The sequence below is a fragment of the Egretta garzetta genome, unplaced genomic scaffold (assembly GCF_000687185.1).
Source record: "Egretta garzetta isolate BGI_Z169 unplaced genomic scaffold, ASM68718v1 scaffold1292, whole genome shotgun sequence".
NCBI lineage: Eukaryota > Metazoa > Chordata > Aves > Pelecaniformes > Ardeidae > Egretta > Egretta garzetta.
In genome coordinates this window covers 73,069-89,602 of record NW_009258880.1, presented here as the reverse complement: position 1 = coordinate 89,602, position 16,534 = coordinate 73,069, and the positions used below count along the sequence as shown (strand labels likewise).

At 39.9% G+C, this 16,534-nt stretch overlaps 1 protein-coding gene across 1 annotated transcript in view; it reads right to left on the bottom strand.

Annotated features, from left to right (window-relative positions):
* LOC104121794 (cohesin subunit SA-1) overlaps positions 1 to 16,534 on the bottom strand; it is a 111,928-nt gene that overhangs the window by 64,544 nt on the left and 30,850 nt on the right. Inside the window, exons 2-4 of the mRNA XM_035889469.1 lie at positions 15,928 to 16,062; positions 10,003 to 10,056; positions 9,013 to 9,115 (exon numbers count right to left, since the gene is read on the bottom strand). Of these exons, the coding sequence (XP_035745362.1) occupies positions 9,013 to 9,115; positions 10,003 to 10,056; positions 15,928 to 15,956 (186 nt within the window). The 5' untranslated portion in view covers positions 15,957 to 16,062. The remainder of the gene's footprint in view (positions 1 to 9,012; positions 9,116 to 10,002; positions 10,057 to 15,927; positions 16,063 to 16,534) is intronic.

Sequence of the window (16,534 nt, the reverse complement as noted above, 5' to 3'; positions counted from 1 at the left end):
CCCCCACAGAAGCCAATGCAAGCCCCCTCTATACTCAGTTTTTCTCAACATGTAATTCAAAGGAAGACATTAAATACTGCAAGGATGGAGGGAAAGCAAGTAGGAGATGGACACGAAATGCACACATCCAAGATACCGTGTTACTCAAAAGCAATGAGAGAAGCCACCTACACTGGCATGAGTACTATGGACTGGCGTGCACACGCTCAAAATGAGTAATCACAAGACACATAAATGCTCAGTTTAAATTCTACTTTTGTCAGGTATCCTGAGGAAAGGGGGTGCTCATAGTTTAAATTAGAAGGGTGAGAACACCAGTGAGCTCTCATAATAGGTACAGAAATAACCAACAGACGTACTTTTGGCAGAATTACTGGACAAAGCCAGATTCTTCAAGCCCAAGTAAGTATCTCAATAGCCTGGACCTGAACTAACACCAGATATAGTACTGAGTCTTAACCTGAAACTTGAATGAAGTTTCTCTCTGGTACAGATTTTCTTTTGACAATGAGAACATCTCTCAGTGGAGAACCCAAGCCTTTCATTTAACAAAAGCCATTCTGCATCCAAGCTGGAGCAGCTAAATCCAGATGCAGGATCTGTATTGAATCCTGCCTCAAGAGATAAAACAAGCAGACAAAGGATCCTCTGCTGAGAAACTGAAGAAAATCCCAAACTAGAGCTTTCTGAGTTAGGCAGGCATTACGTTCAGGTGGAGAGGCACTAGAGGAAGAATGTCCACCAGACTTCCACTCCAGAGCACTTCCACCCAGTAGGCATCTGACAGGAAGCCCAAGCTCAATCCCACTCCAGAGTGCAAACATGAAAGCAGGTCATACGTAGGTCCTCCAGAAACTGCCTGGTAATCTAATTACAAAGTTTTTCAAGCACAAGGTATAGAAACGAGGAACTGGCATTGTCTTATTCATTAACATACAATATTACTTGCATGTAGCGGCCCTGAATTTACAGCAAGAAACTTTGCAGGCCATCTTGACAGATCTGAGCTTCACACAGGTTCCCACCTCTGAGTACAAAATTGATAGGTAACCCTATTACAAGAGAGAAATTTTTCACAAGAGGAAAATTTTTCACCAACATGAAATTTTTCCACAATGGAACAATCAGCCATCGGAATAATTTCCCCCAGGAAGCAGTAGATTCCCCAACATTGGACACTTTTAAGATTCAGCTGGACAGGGTGCTGGGCCATCTTGTCTAGACCCTGCTTTTGACAAGAAAGGTTGGACCAGATGATCCTTAAGGTCCCTTCCATCCTGGTATTCTATGATTCTATCCCAGGATGGAGACATCCAATACCACTGAAGCAAGTCAAGAAAAATCATGAACTGGTACACCTATAAAAACGCAAAGAGGACTCCTTCATGATACAGAATACCTGTGGAATATCTGCAGAGGCAGGATGCTCTTGGAAGTAGAGTGGCAAAGTCAAGCTACAAATCTAAAAATTATGTTTGGCATTGAGGATGCCAAACAGAAGTAGCCCTGCATCCCGAGAGAGAGATACCTGCAGTCACAAAAAAGGGTGGTCCTTCAGCTCAACACAAAAAAAAAAAAAAAAAAAAGAGGTCCTCTGATTCCATGGAAAGCTTCCATATAGAAACAGCCTTGCCCAAAGATGAGTGTGGCTCCAGTAAAACTGTCAGACTATCACTGACAAGTGTAAAATGTGATGTTTCCTAAGATCAGAGTGAATTTGTAGCAAGTCTACTCCTGTGAGGATCCACCAAATGGTCATCAAGATACAGGAAAAGTAGAACCTCTGCTTCCAAACAGGAACAACAATTGTGATTATTGCTTGCCCCTTTATGCCCTTTCAGCCAGAAATTTCCTGCCTGTGCCTAAAGCCCCCTTAAACTGACAGTCATGCGTGGGATTTTTTTTTTTCCTTTTTATGTGTCAGTCTGTCAGAATCCTGAGGTGGGTAAGAACTGATTGTTTTCCAGACTCAAAACTGACTTTTCTCCTGTTTATGAGAGGTATCTCTGAAAAGTCATGGAAAAGGCAAGCTGGTTAGTAATATTGCATCTAAATGTATTCATAAATCCTTGTAACGATTTCCATAATCCAGGCATCTGATGCAATGGCTGAGCAGACATTGAGGTGAATTAGGACTACCAGAGGGAGGAATAAAGAAGGATGACAAGGTAAGAAAGCTTAAGGCTTTTTAACTACACATCAGGAAAGGTGCTGCTTGCAGCTGTGACCTTGTAGCAGTTAAATCTCTGCTTTCACTCTGAGATGCAGGACAGTCAGATAGATTGGTGGTGGTATCAAAATGGACTGAGTTGCCAAATGAAAACAGAAATTACTAATGATTTTTTCAGATCTGTGCAGTAGATTCAACTGACAACAACTAAAGCTGAGGATTTATACACACCAGCATTAGGAAATTCAGAAGTTCCAGAACATGCCACAGAAGCAAGTCTAAAATGGCCATATTGTTGACCACATAGTTTACCTGTTGTTTTATGGCTTAAACTAAGGCAAACAGGCAACAAAGTACTTACCTTAATTCTAATTAAACTAAAATTATGACAATTCAGAATTTTGTAATAAATTAGCTAGATAATACTTTTCCTTTCATGTCTTTAAAGTTATTGTGAAGAAAAAAATTACCTACATTTGTAAAATCAAGTAATACAGTGGAAGTTAATTCACACACAACCAAAAAAAAAAAAGTGAAAGTGGCTTGACATTTTCCATTAACATTCCCCAAGCTGATCTGACATATTTCATAAAGAAATAAAGACAGTTACAGGTCAGTAACTCCACTTAATCCGTTGCCTTAAATGATGGTCCCTATATGCATTCATACCACAAGTAATTTAAAGCAATACTCCATTTCTCAAGATAGCCAGAAAAAGCTTTTTAACCGTCCACTTGAGCAAGACTGTAGAACTTGCCTCTCAAAGGCATCATCATATTGAGAGGCCTCTGCATTAAAACCTCATGTTAAACAGAAGAGTGGTAGCATCTGAGCTCTTTCTGAATGAATCCCGATTAAAAAAAGATGACTACTGAACACTTTGTAACCTCATAATGGGAGAAGTTCTTGGATTCAAACAAACAGTCTTTCGGACTTTTTTCATCACAGAAACAAACAAGGTGCTCCCTGTGAAAAGCCTCATCCCGCAAATAAAGACAGATGCAGACCCCTGAACATCCAGCACGTACAGAGCTGCTTTAGCTGTAGCACCCACAGCTTGGAACAACAACAAAAAAAAAACCCAAAAAACCCAGAGTGTTGGGGGATGGAGGGGTGCTGCTTTTTTTCATCCGTATTTAAAATCCAGCAAGAGTTCTAAAAGTGATCTTAAATATCAAGAAAGTCTACTAGAAATGCTTGAATCACTTATATTGTCCTAGATGAGGCAATTGCTACCAAAAAAAGACCATTTCCACAGAAAAATGAAGATTAGATGAGATTGCAAAAAATACAGAGACCATCCCATCAAAAGCTTAAAAAGAAAACTTCTAATGTCATTAGGATTTCACCACCAGGAAGCTACAAGTGACAGGGTAGAGAAGTCTTCACATACCAACTGCTTTTCCACAGAACTACAGACTTACTCACTTCAGTTCTAAGGGACAGCAAGCTGAAACAGGACACCAATGCAAGTCACACCAAACCACAAAGCTTGACTACTATGAAAAGAAATTATTTCAAGAGGATTCTTTCCTACTGTTAATCAGGATATGTATGATTTGAAACTAGAAAGAAAACTCAATCCCCTGCAGTATCTAACATCCGTGCTACAAGACTAAATAAGGCCAAGAGTCTGCTGCAAACTAAAAGTTCACATATGAATGCAAAGATAAGGTATTGTGGTCTGTCTCCTCCACAGCAAACGATACAAAAGGTCCTGGAAGCAAAACCATACAGTTTGTGCTAGGGACAAAAGGACCAGAAGTGCCTTATTCCATCTTCTTCCACAGAAGAGTCTGAGAAGAAGAGCTGGAGAAAGGCATACTGTGGCCCTGGGTACAGAATGAGCGATACCTCAACAGATATCTCAGAATTGCCACCTCTGGAACAGAAAGATTGATGTTTCTTCTTGTCCTCTGAGTCACCAGAGGCTAAGCTGTCTACTCCTACTTCAGGGCTGAAATACAGCCAGGGATCTCTCTGACTCCCTCAACCTCTAACAGCTAATTCTCTGACTCCCTAACGTCTAACAAGCTATTCTGAGCTCCTCGGAAGGTAAGGCCAGGTAAGTTAAAATAAAGCATGCTAACAACATTGAACAGACAGTGTTGATCCAAGAGAGGAGACAGAAAAGGATAGACAAATAACTGATCTGAGCCTGAGCTCACGAACGTGAAAGCTGCATTGCATCATAAGCCCTTGGGCTTTCAAATCCCCTACCTAGAACAGGAGAGCACATCCATACCCATATACTTCAATAATGCAGCAGACAGAAAAGGCATTTTTGGCCAATGCTACTCAGCAACTTCAACCAGAGGACTGCTATAGGTCACTCCTTAAATACCCCACACACAATTCACTAAATATATATCCAGATGGTATGCTCACATACCACACCGCATAAATACATGCGCCAAAATATCCTACTGACTGGAGAGATTCACCTCTTGGCCAGTCATTTCACAAGCATCTGGTCTACAAGACTCAGTGTTTAGAAGCAGACACAGGCAAGGGGGAGGCCAGCCCCAGACACGGTCAATGCCACAACAGGACATGGTGCAATCTCTGCTAAATTTACAGCAAGGGTCGGTGAATTCAGAACAGTCAGGTTAGAATCTAAGAGTTATTTTTAAGGGCCAATGCACTTAATGTCTTTGCAAATTCACTGTCTAGCTTATCTAGTCAAGTCCTCGTTAGAACAGTCTCTTATAGAAGTGGAGGGGCAACTTGATAAGCAGTGTTTCAGGAAGGTAAGGTTCCCCAAAATATTAAGGTTCTCTACGAACCAAAGAGGAATTTGCTACAAATGGCAAATTTTTAAATGAGGACCATTTTCTTACAGAAGTCTCAAATCTGCAAAGAGGAATGTCTGCCTTTGGAAAAAAATCTGGAAAATCCTCTAGTAGTAGTCTATCATTCTGATAAAAGGTCAAGTCCATTCTATAACACTACAGCAGAAACCTATTTGAAATAAATACATACATGTATTTCATGGAGTACACTGTGCAGCTCTAATAGAACCATGGAGCTACACAAAACACCACAGAAGAGTAAACTCTCTTTCCAAAAGAGGTCAATAGTTTTATGGCAGATGTCTCACTGTAGCTCTGATGGCCTAAGGACATAAGCAAATCAGCATTTGCAGGGAGAGATCAAATCTCATTAGACCACAATATTTTAGTTAGGAAAAAAAAAAATACAAAAACCCGAAGAGTCTTTGGGCAGAAAAGCCTCTCTTTAGGTTTGTAACAGAAATTAAAAACATCAAAGCTAAGTATCAGTTGAAAAAACCAGCTCTGAATTTAACTAAATATTTTTATCTGTTTCACATCTGAAAGTAAAGGCAGGTGGTACCTGCAGAGGAAATAAAAATCACATTAGTAGATGGAAGAGTGGGGGAAAACGTCAGAGCTGCACCTCCTGAAAGAAACAGACAATTCATCTGAAGAAAGTGGATGGGTTAGCAACGTGGACAGGTGAGCAATGTGGAAGAGGAAGGAAAGTGAAATACAATGTTTGTGAAGTCAATACCTCAATTACTAAGCCCATGACTTTTAGTATCATATAATGTTATAAAATTAATTGCCTAGATTAGACTTTCCAAGGTGTTTGCATTTCTTCTCAAGGATATTAGACACCAAGTGGCTTCTTCCTTGTTGGTCTTTTTTTTTTTTGTAGAAGAGCCTTATTCATTCCTTTCTGTTGCTGCAGTATCAATTCTGAAGGCAGGATTTGATTGTGGATCCAAATTTATACATTTTGTCAAGTCACTCAAAAAACTGTAGCAAAATGACTGAATTTGTGGATGAGGGGAGAGCAATAGATGCCATTTATCTCGACTTTAGCAAGGTTTTCAACAGTCTCCCACAATATTCTTGTATCTAAATTGGGAAGTTACGATCTGGATGGGTAGACAACTAGATGGGTGGACAAGTGGTTGAACTGTTGGGCTCAGAGCATAGCGGTTAAGAGATCATCCTCTGCCCGGAGGCTGGCGATAAGGGAGTATGACAGAAGTCTAACTGGAACATGTCCCGTTTCCCATCTTTATCGGATAGCTGGAGGGGGTGAGAAAGTGTGCTCTTGTCAAGTGTGCAGATGACACCGAATTGGCAGGGAAACCACTTAATGACATCAAGGGCAAGACAGCCATTGACAGGCTGGAGCACTGGGCTAACAGTGCACTCAAAATTCAACATGGACAAATGCAAAGACCTGCCCCTGGCAGAGGAATAAATCCCTGCACCAACACAGGCTGGACACCAGCTGCTCAGAGAACAACTCTATGGAAAAGGATCTCAGGACCTTAGAAGACAGCAAACTGGACATGAGACAGTGCCTGAGCAACAAAGGTCATCAGCACCCTGGGCTGTACAAACAGGAATATAGCAGTACACCAAGGAGAGTGATTATACCCTTTTACTCAGCACTTCTTAGCCCAGATCTGTGTCTAGTTTTGGCCCTCTCAATGCAAGAGAAACATTGATAAAGTAGAACAAGTTCAGCAGAGGGCTACCAACATGGTCAGGGGGCCAGGGACACTCCTCTGTGAGGCTTTTTGCAACGGCATATAGTGGGAGAAAAACTGACAGTAGTCATGAACTGAAGAAAGAGAGGGAGAAATTTTTCACAAAATGAAATGAAAAAGGTCAGTGAGAGAGACTATGCAGTCTCCAGCCTTGGTGGTTTTCAAGACCAGACTGGAAAAGCCCCAAGCAACATGGTCTGATCCCAAAGCTGACCCTGCTCTGAGCAGAAAGTTGCAATGAGACCTCCTGAGACCTCCCAGCCCAATTCCATGATTGACCACCATTGCCTCTCTTCTCTGAACCTCTTCCAGTCCTAATATACCCTTTCTTGAGATTTTGGGTCAGAGATTAGAGAGGGCAAGAAAAACTAGAATTGTGCAAAGTACTCCAAATTTTGACAAACCCCAGTTTTATGAAAGACACAGTATTTGTTTTATTCTCTATTCTCTTCCTCAGAGTTTAAAGACTGGATTTGGCTTTTTTGACCCCTATTGAGCATTAAGATGATGCTTTCATTAATGCATGATGAATCATCCCTGATAACCCTGAAGTCTTGCTCCTTAGCAGCAAAAGTCAGCTTACCGCCCATCATTTTATGTATGAGGCAACAGCTGCTGCTTCTGTATGTTCATCACTTTACAATCACGTACACTTCATGAGCCTGGAGTTGTTCTAAACAGAATGAGCAATTGCTCCTGTAGAAACTTGATAGCAGGACCAGTAGAGTGCTTCAGCGAATATTCTCGTAGGAACTACTAAGCAGCTCAGAGGGATGAGAAACTCCTTTTGTGATATTCACCTTTCCTCTCCAGTGAATGTGTGGCGGGCACAAAATACCACTAGTGTTGCTTTAACTTAAATCCCTACACTCTGACAACCTTCTGGGTTTGCAGTCAGGTGGCACTATCCTCTGTTGTTTTTGGTTTTTTTTACTAAATCTGCAAAAACTCATTGATTTACTCATGAGATATTCTTAAGATAATTTCTGGTTTTGCCCTTTGCTTACAAGCTATATAAACAGATGATCTGTTATCTTTACATGCTTCTTTAAAGCTTCCTGTGAAGAAGCTCCATGTTTGTGAGCAAATCTATCCACGTGATGAAGAATATATGCCATCACAGGAAACACTGTTCAAAAGCTTTCAAAAAGGAAGACAATGTGCCCAGAAAAGCCCAGCATTTAAAATGTTGTCTCCCAAAGTAAGTCCAGAAACTGTGATGCAAATTGAAAACCAACACTAAGCAAGAGTTTGCTCCAGTTTGGCCAGCATGATTGAGAGGAACATATGGTTCTGTCCATTTTTACAGCCTCGCTAATCCATGCTTAACGAGTTAAGAGTGGAAGGTCTTAGCATAAAAAAAAAAAAAAAAAAAAAAAAAATCAATCTACTAGTGCTATATATAATACATTCATACTGGGGGTGTGCTCATAGACAAACACTGTGAGAAGAATCAAAACCATTCATAACAAACACACAGAAGTTCCCACCAAAACCCTTATTTTCCACAGTGTGTACTTCAAGTGATATAATCAAAAGAACATCTGATGACCTTGAACTAAAAGGAAGGACAACAAGACACACAGAACTTTTTCTGTATTTTCTAATAAATTGGCTATTTTATGAAATAACTGAAAATATAATAGAAAGCCTCCTTAAATACTATGTGTAATAGAGAATTGTTTCTGTGCATTCCCATTCATGGGCCAGTAATGGACAAAGACTACTGAAGAACAGCAAATCTTACACAGCAGACAGCCATTTTGTCTATTGCACTATGCTAGAGAACAGGTTGAAGCTTCCCATCTATACATAGGACACAGCGCATGTCAATTACATGAATTTTTAAGATGCATTAATAGATCTTCCGAGGCATTTAAGTTAATACTATGCTGCAACTCTTCCATTCACATTAAGAGATTATCAGTTACTAAAAGGATGGCTCAAATGTCATTTGTCACTTAAAATTCATTACACCTTTCAAAACAGAAAGTGGTCATGCTTACTGAGATTATTCTCATGGCTGGAAGAATGTTGTAATATGACAACAACAACAAAATTGTAATGTTCATGTAAGTAGCTAGCAGAAGAAAAAGTAATAGCTATTATGAGCTCATTTTTACATCCCTTTTAAAATGCTCCAAACATTGTTTGTATATCAATCTGATAAATACTTCACACTACAAATCTTCACGAAGTTTGACACAGGGCTCATTAAAAGCCTATTTATGTGACCACAAGATGATTAGATGAAAAACAGTTTGCAGTCAATTTTAAATAGATGCATAACAAAACAAAACTAAATTACACATACTGGAGGCCTGCCAGGACGGCCCCTTTTTCTTTTTCCTTTGACTTCTGCTTCTTCAAGCTCACTGCCAGCATCTGAATGTGCAGTAGTTTCATTTGTAGAATCCCTAGGGGGGGAAAAACACTAGATAAATTAAAATGATTTGAAATCAACAAGTAATCTATAACTGACTGATTAAATATTTAGTTCTAAGCCGGGGGGGGGGGGGGGGGGGGGGGGGAAAAAAAAAAAAAAAAAAAAAGGTCAGCATTAAAAGGCTTGCCACATTTATTCTGCAAACTAAGGAACTAAGCATTTAACAATGGCAAAAAGCCTTACCTTTTTATGGGCAGAAATGTTATTTTATAGACTAGAAGTTATTTAAATTAACAGCTTCTTCTGAAACCACATTACACTTCAAAAAAATGGGTACATTAAACAGCACATTCTCAACATATCCATCCCACAATGTATTCACTAGTATCAGCTTTCTTCTACTTTTAGTAACTACTTCTGAGCTGTTTTCAAGGCTGTGAGAAAGCAAACTGGAGTCCAGCTATCACATCATTAGAACAGTTACCAAGTTCCCACTCAGGTTACATCACGGTTTTAGTCACATTTGAAGACAATGGTATTGTGCAGCTGTTAATAACGAGAGGATTAACACTGACCATGAGGCACAAACCAGAAAACTCACTTTGATCTGAAGACATTGACAATTCTTGCAGTTAGAAAAACGTTTTCACTTGTACAATCAAAAAAACCTTGACATTGCTCAACAACTACTAGCAGAAAAGCCCATAGTATCATTTGTCAATCATTCCTGATTAGACTTAAGACCACACCAAGTAGGGAAAAAACATCACCCCAATTTCTGTCCCATCCCCCCTCGCCAGGTGCACAGGTACTTCTCTACCTTCAAAACAGACCTGGCTGCTTGAAGAAACTCAGCTTATAATTGATATTCTGAGGCATTAGATTTTGCCCAAGTAGGGCCCACAAGCAAAACCATACCTGTTACTCATGTGCTTTATTTTTAGTTTGCAAGATGACCAGTGCATGAGAGCTCTGTAAATGAAAAAGCAACTGTAATAACGTCCTAGATTACTTAAAGATGGGTCAAGTCTAGCTCTAATCAGAGATTTCTTTAAACCCAATATTCCCTTGAAGTGAAAGGAGTTAAATTGCTGTAAAACTTGTGCAAGGGGGAAGGTGAAAATCAGACCTATTCCATTATTTTATACAGCCTCAAACATAAGAGGCAGCATTAGTGATCTGGTTTACAGAAACAGAAACTTCAGCAAGCCAAGTTCTATACAGATCTTCCACACTGCCTAGGGTTTTATTTTTTAAATTTGTTTTACGAATCAGGAATACTTCACAAATTTGCTGTATCACCAAGAAAGCTATTTAGTAATGCAGAAAGATACAATCATCATTGTATCAGAATCAAGAATGTTCTGATACTTCTCTTTTCTGAAATTACTCTATTGTTCTAGGTCTGCTCTAACCCAAATAATTCTGCAGAACTAAGATGAATTTCTAATGTTAAGATATCATTTTCCAATGTTTTCCAATTTGCAAGCACAAAACCACTGAGGGGTTCACAGAATCCTTTACAAAAGCTGGAATGCAATAGAACATATGAGTCTCCTTTCCTGAAAGCAACTTCACTGAATTATCTCTAAATACTATACACACCCCAGAAAACCAGGCACCTCAGATTAAAAAACGGTATTTGAGTACATCTGAGTTCCCAAATGACATGCTTGTAAAACAGTACTGCTACAAAATACTGAAAATGCAGCTTTGTCATGATAAAAATCAAAGACAAGTAGCTTTTCTTCTTCATAACACATGGAAGTTGAAAAACTCAATATCAAGTTATGAATTGGGGAAAAAAAAAAAACAAAACACCACAAAACTAACAAACCACCACAACTGTACAAAGCCCAAAACCAAATAAAAGAAACCCCAAACATAGTTAAAAATTATTTGGTAAAATAGGGCCACGCTGGTGAAAAGCAACATAGTGAATAGAGCTGAAAACAATGCCTATGTGGATGGACGTATCCAGCCTTTAGTCAAAGACCAGCCATTGCATTGCAACTCAATTTGACAAAAATGTGCATTGCCTCACAAGGCGAAGTTGGGGTTTTTTTAAATAACTTTTGAACACAGAAAGAACCCCATAAAAATATCTGCTGCCTTCTATTGCTGTAGAGAAATTAAAGCCATTCTCTCTTCCTCTCTGTAGAAAAAATAAGCTTCCCTGATCTACACAGATCCTTAATGGAAAAAATTTAGGCATGGTGTGGTCTAAGCAATACCCCCGCTCCTGGCAAAATGCTGTAGCTTTTCTGGCTGACAAAACCGCACCCCTAATACCATCAGGATAAAGATTTTTCTCTATTAAAACCAGATTCAGCAGTCCTCCTAGGCAAATGGTTCAAACGCTTCCCTTGAAACACTGGAGCTATATAAATATATTAAACTGTACTATTATTCTGCATGCATCTAGTCCAGAGAGAACTTGACTTTACTACAGCTTCTGTCTGGGTCCAGCAAAACCTACTGAGATTTGTGTATTTAGTTCTGGAAATTTTGACTGCTTTGGAACACTGCATATGGAAGGAACGTTTAAATGATTAACTACCTTCTCTTCTTTGTCTTAAACCTAATAATGATGCTTCTCTGATATTTTTGTGGTAAAATTTCTCTGGTTTGCTGGAAGCCTTTTGGGAAAGGCTCAATAAATCAGTACTAAGGGGGAGATTCATCTAATCTAAATTTTAGGCATATACAATGCAGAAAACAGAAAATCTTAAATCTTAAACATACCTCATGTTAAGGTCAGTGTCCAAAATTGGTCAGACAATTTTTATTTAATAAATGTTCTTTTCTCTCTATTGATGGTAAGGTGATTTAGACAAGCAGCTCAAATACAAATGTCTAAAATTGAACAAGATGAATCTCACCCTAACAGTATGTGTAGCAGAGATATTTCCTCCAGCAAAGAATCTAAGTATGTAAGGAATAAAGGGAAAATATCATAAAGTAAGTTCCCTTCAATACTCACATTATTTGGAGTAGGGAGACAGTATCAAGGACAACCTACAATCCTTGGCTGATTTAACATTAAAATAAACATCATTTCAAGCAGCAGGGAATTCTGACTCATGCAACTGCTGCACAAAAAGGCCCTTCCACTGCAGCCATGAGCCCCTTCAGTTTGGGAAGTAGTGCTTCTTGCTTCTGTCAAGGCCTTACAGCTGCTCTGGGTACAGACACACATGCAGCTTTTCTTCTTATTTCTAAACTCAGAGGAGGAGTAAAGCGTCTCTTAACTGCCTGCAGTTCTGTCAGGTTTTTAACACTCATTGAGAAGAGCATCTGGCTAGCATCCATCTCCCTCGTTCCCCACACATCTTGCAGAACTGCTAGGAAGTAATTTATCTGGTGGCAGTCATCCACATCTTAATAGACCAGAACTACCCTATCTCTATTTTACGTGTGTGTGACTAGTCACCTGAGGGGAAAACTTAGGCTCAGTCACAATTTATCTTTCCTGAAGCTGTTGGGAGGGAAAATAATCTGGGCCTAAGGAGACCTGCCTCATCTAAGAAGAGGTGAGGTGGCAGTGCTTAAGGCTAAACCTTTCCTCTCCAAGACACCTGTGACTGTGATAGAGACATTAAGAGAATTTGGCAGAGCATGGTAGACCTACAAGATTGGGGTGGGCAGAGTAAAGCAGACAAGTGATAGCCCTTTTTAGGAGTTACTCTGCTTTTCTTTCTGGTTTCTGTGGTGGCTAAAGCATCCTAGAAAAATGGCACTAACTCCAGGATCCCTCCTAAAAACTCGAGATATTATTCCAAAGTTATAGTAATGAGGTGTTGAAACTAACATTATGGTAATTAAGAATTAACAGATAACTGGGCAGCCCTTTACCGTGTCATACTTCTGAAGAACACATTTCCGTAGACACAGTAAATTTCACATCTCTGCAAAATAAATCAAAACCAAATTTACCTGCCTTGTACCCTAGCTATAAGAGCTTATACCACCATCACCCCCCTTAAAAACACACCACACCAAAAGCCTACGGTCATGTATCAGGTTTTGTAAATAAAAATGCTTCTATAAGCTTTTATTGGTATTGCCAAGGTGGCTCAAGGTTCTGGCAGAGATAAATTCAGTAATTGCTACCACCAGACTCAGCCTTGTAAAAAAAAAAACATTCATGAAGAAAAATGGCTAAATGCACAGGCTCATGAATCATGGATGAATCAGTTCTCATGGTTGATCTTCGAAATCTGATGAGGAACATGCCTCACAGCAAATGTGAGTCACCCCACTGAGACAGAAGACTCATAACAGTCAGTCACCCAGGTCAGATACACCAGAAGTTTTTTTCCCCTACATCTGAAGCGCCAATAAGTGAAATCCTGTCTTCACTGCATTCTGAAACCACTTCTACAAATCCAGAAAGATTAAAGATTTCTCCTTTCATGTTCCCCCAACAGAGAAGGATTTGGGAGGGAATATTTGATATAGTCCTAAGCAAACTGCAATTATCAAATTGACTTTAGGACCCTTTGTTTAAAGGATGTAGCCGAAAAGATTAGAAAATGTTATGAAAAAGTAGAAATAAAGCATAGGAACAGTAGATTACAATAATCCTTCAAAGCTGCTTATTTAAGAGCTAGAAAGAAGCCTTGGCTTTCTCTGTGTGGAACCAGACTGTGGCTTCCCAAATCTGAACATGCGAGGCTAACACCCCTAAACCAAAGATTGCTTCAGGTTTTCTCACCCTTAGCCAGACTCCTTTCTGATAAAAGTCTGGTTGGGACCTACTGAATTAGCAGTTTCTCTCTGACAACTTGTCCATGCCAGACTTAATGTTTTGAGCCCTCAGGAGAGTCTCAAAACCTTTACATGCAAATCCTGCTGATTTTTTTATAAAAAGAAGGATCTCCTCTTGTTTATGAGCAACCAAAACTGTATGTGTTACTGATGATGATATCTCACCAACACTTCGCATAGTGACATTAAATGATTCCCAGCCCTGCCGGAAAAAAAACCATAAATGTTTCCTTTGATATTTTTAATGTTGCATAATATTGGTGGCTCACAATCATCTTCTGATTAAAGAATATGCCAATATCTTTAACGTCCCTCATGTTTTTCAGCTGGTGTGCAGAGTTACCAAATATGCACTTTTTAACCCTAAACTCTACGATATTTCGTTCAGTTCTTAAGGCCATCTAGCTTCTTGAACTGGGAACGGGAATATCCCTTTCCTACCATTGCCGTGACAGAAACTCCCAGCTTTTTGTCTTTGGCACAATTCACAAGCACATTCTCACTTCTTGAATGGGGCACATCCAGGAAAATAGGAACTGAGTAAAACTTTTTCCACAACGACCCCCCAAGCTAAGCAGAACCGCCCCCCGGCTGACACTCCCCCCTCAGTGCCACTCAGCAGGGGCTTCCCTGTCTTCAGCCACATCCTCACCCACAGCACAATTTAACCTTTTTTTTTTTTTTTGAAGAGGTTTTGAAAATATAAGAAAAAATTGTAATGCAGAGCATGTTATTATTATGGTCAGACAAATAACTTTACAATTATCCAAGCATTCAGTTTCTTAAATAAAGGCACTGGAAATCTTAGTTTTGGAACACCACTCAGCCTTGGTAAACTGAGGCTCTTTTACACCCTGCAATAATTCCTACTTTCATATGTTCGTTCCCGGCAAACAAACTTAACATTCGATAACTACCGAATGCGTTCGGTCTGCCCGGCAAGGCGGCGCAACGGGGCGGCCGCAGCGCGGGCTCTGTGAGGAGAGGCCAGGGCCTGCCCCGAGCCGGACACAGCCCGTTCCGCCCGGTTCCAACAGCCCCAGAGGAGCCGGCCGTGCCCCTGAGGGAGAGCGACTGCAGAAAGGGCCAAATGCCGGGAGAGGCGAAGGAGCGGCCCTGCGAGCAGCAGGAGGAGGGAGAAGGTGCTGCCAGCGGCCCCCGGGGAGCCCACGCCGCAGCCCCCGGAAGACCCCACGCTGCGGGTGCGAGTGGAGGAGTCGGGAACCAAGAGGTGAGGTTCATCCAGGGAAAAGGGCAGTGGGCAGAGGCAACCGGTTTGTGTCTTTGTTTCTCAAAATCAGCCAAATCTTACTCAACTGGCAATAAAATAAATGATTTTTTTCCCCCCAAGTCGAGTCTGTTTTACCCCAAGGGTAACTGGTGAGCGATTTCCCTGTCTTTATCTTGCCCCATGAGGTTTTTTTATCTTTCTTTCTCCCCCTGTCCTGTTGAGGCTGAGCGGGCGTCTGGCAGCCAGCCAAGGTCAACCCAACACATCAACGCTCCATTTTGTTCCTGGTTGTAAAATTCCCTTCTTAATTCTACTTGATTTCCTCTTTAACTCCCCTCAGACTTCCACTCTGTTCTTCCCAACAGTTCACTTTATCCAGGTACAGTGATGCTCCCATTTGTATAAGCCGCTCTTATTTCCCAATGAAATCAAAACATGCTAACACCACTTGCTCTCTTCAATTGCAGGGGCCAAAGGCTTTTTGCACAATAAATACAGCTCGTAAGAAAGAACACCCAACTGGAATACACAAATATGGTCAGTTATGACTAAAACCAATTCAAGTTTCTGAAATCTCACAACACTCAGAAGCATAAAAGTAGCAAAGACACTGTTCTGCTTTTCACTGCAAAGGTAAATCTCCATACAAACAAATAAATATCTTTTAGATGTGTTTCATTTTTTACACAGTTATTCAGCATAGGACAACACAGGAAGCCTGGAACAGTCACACGAATCTGCACTTCTCTCAGGCTTGTGTTTTATCCTCACGATCACTTCTCTGTTTATTTCTACCTTGGTAACACTGAAGATCTCAAATACAGAGAGAAACATATACTCACTGTAGTACTGGCAAATCTGAAGTAATCATTTTTGCAGCGCTCTTGAAAGTAAGAGCTACATAGAACTTCTTCTCAAAGTTATTATAAATCAACTACTTGGAAACCCCTTTCATGAAAAGAATGTCAAAGTCCAGTCTGCAAAAAAGAGGAAAAAAAAAACTGTTAGTTTTGATTCCCAAAAGAGTCATACATTGAATAAAAACCCACTGTAAACAAAAATGGTCAATTTTGAAGTATCATCACTATCAAACCACATGAAATTTTGAATGGATGCCCCAGGACAGCTTAATCATATTATTGCATTCAGTTTTTACAATTCTGTTTAGGCAACTTTACTTTTTGTTTTTAATTACATAAAGTATTTTCCATTACCTCCCTATTAGTTTACAGTAAATCTGATATAAAACCACCAGCAGAACTCTGAAAAAAATTAAATAAATAAATCTGGATCATCACATTCTTTGACTGCTTATACTTATATGTTTATTTTAAGGAATCTGGTCACACGGTAGACTAAACTTGCAAGAAAAAAGTTTAGTTTCATGAGAAACAGTCTTTTCTAGTTTCAAATCAAGACAAAATCTCTGCACCTAAAACCCACAGAAGT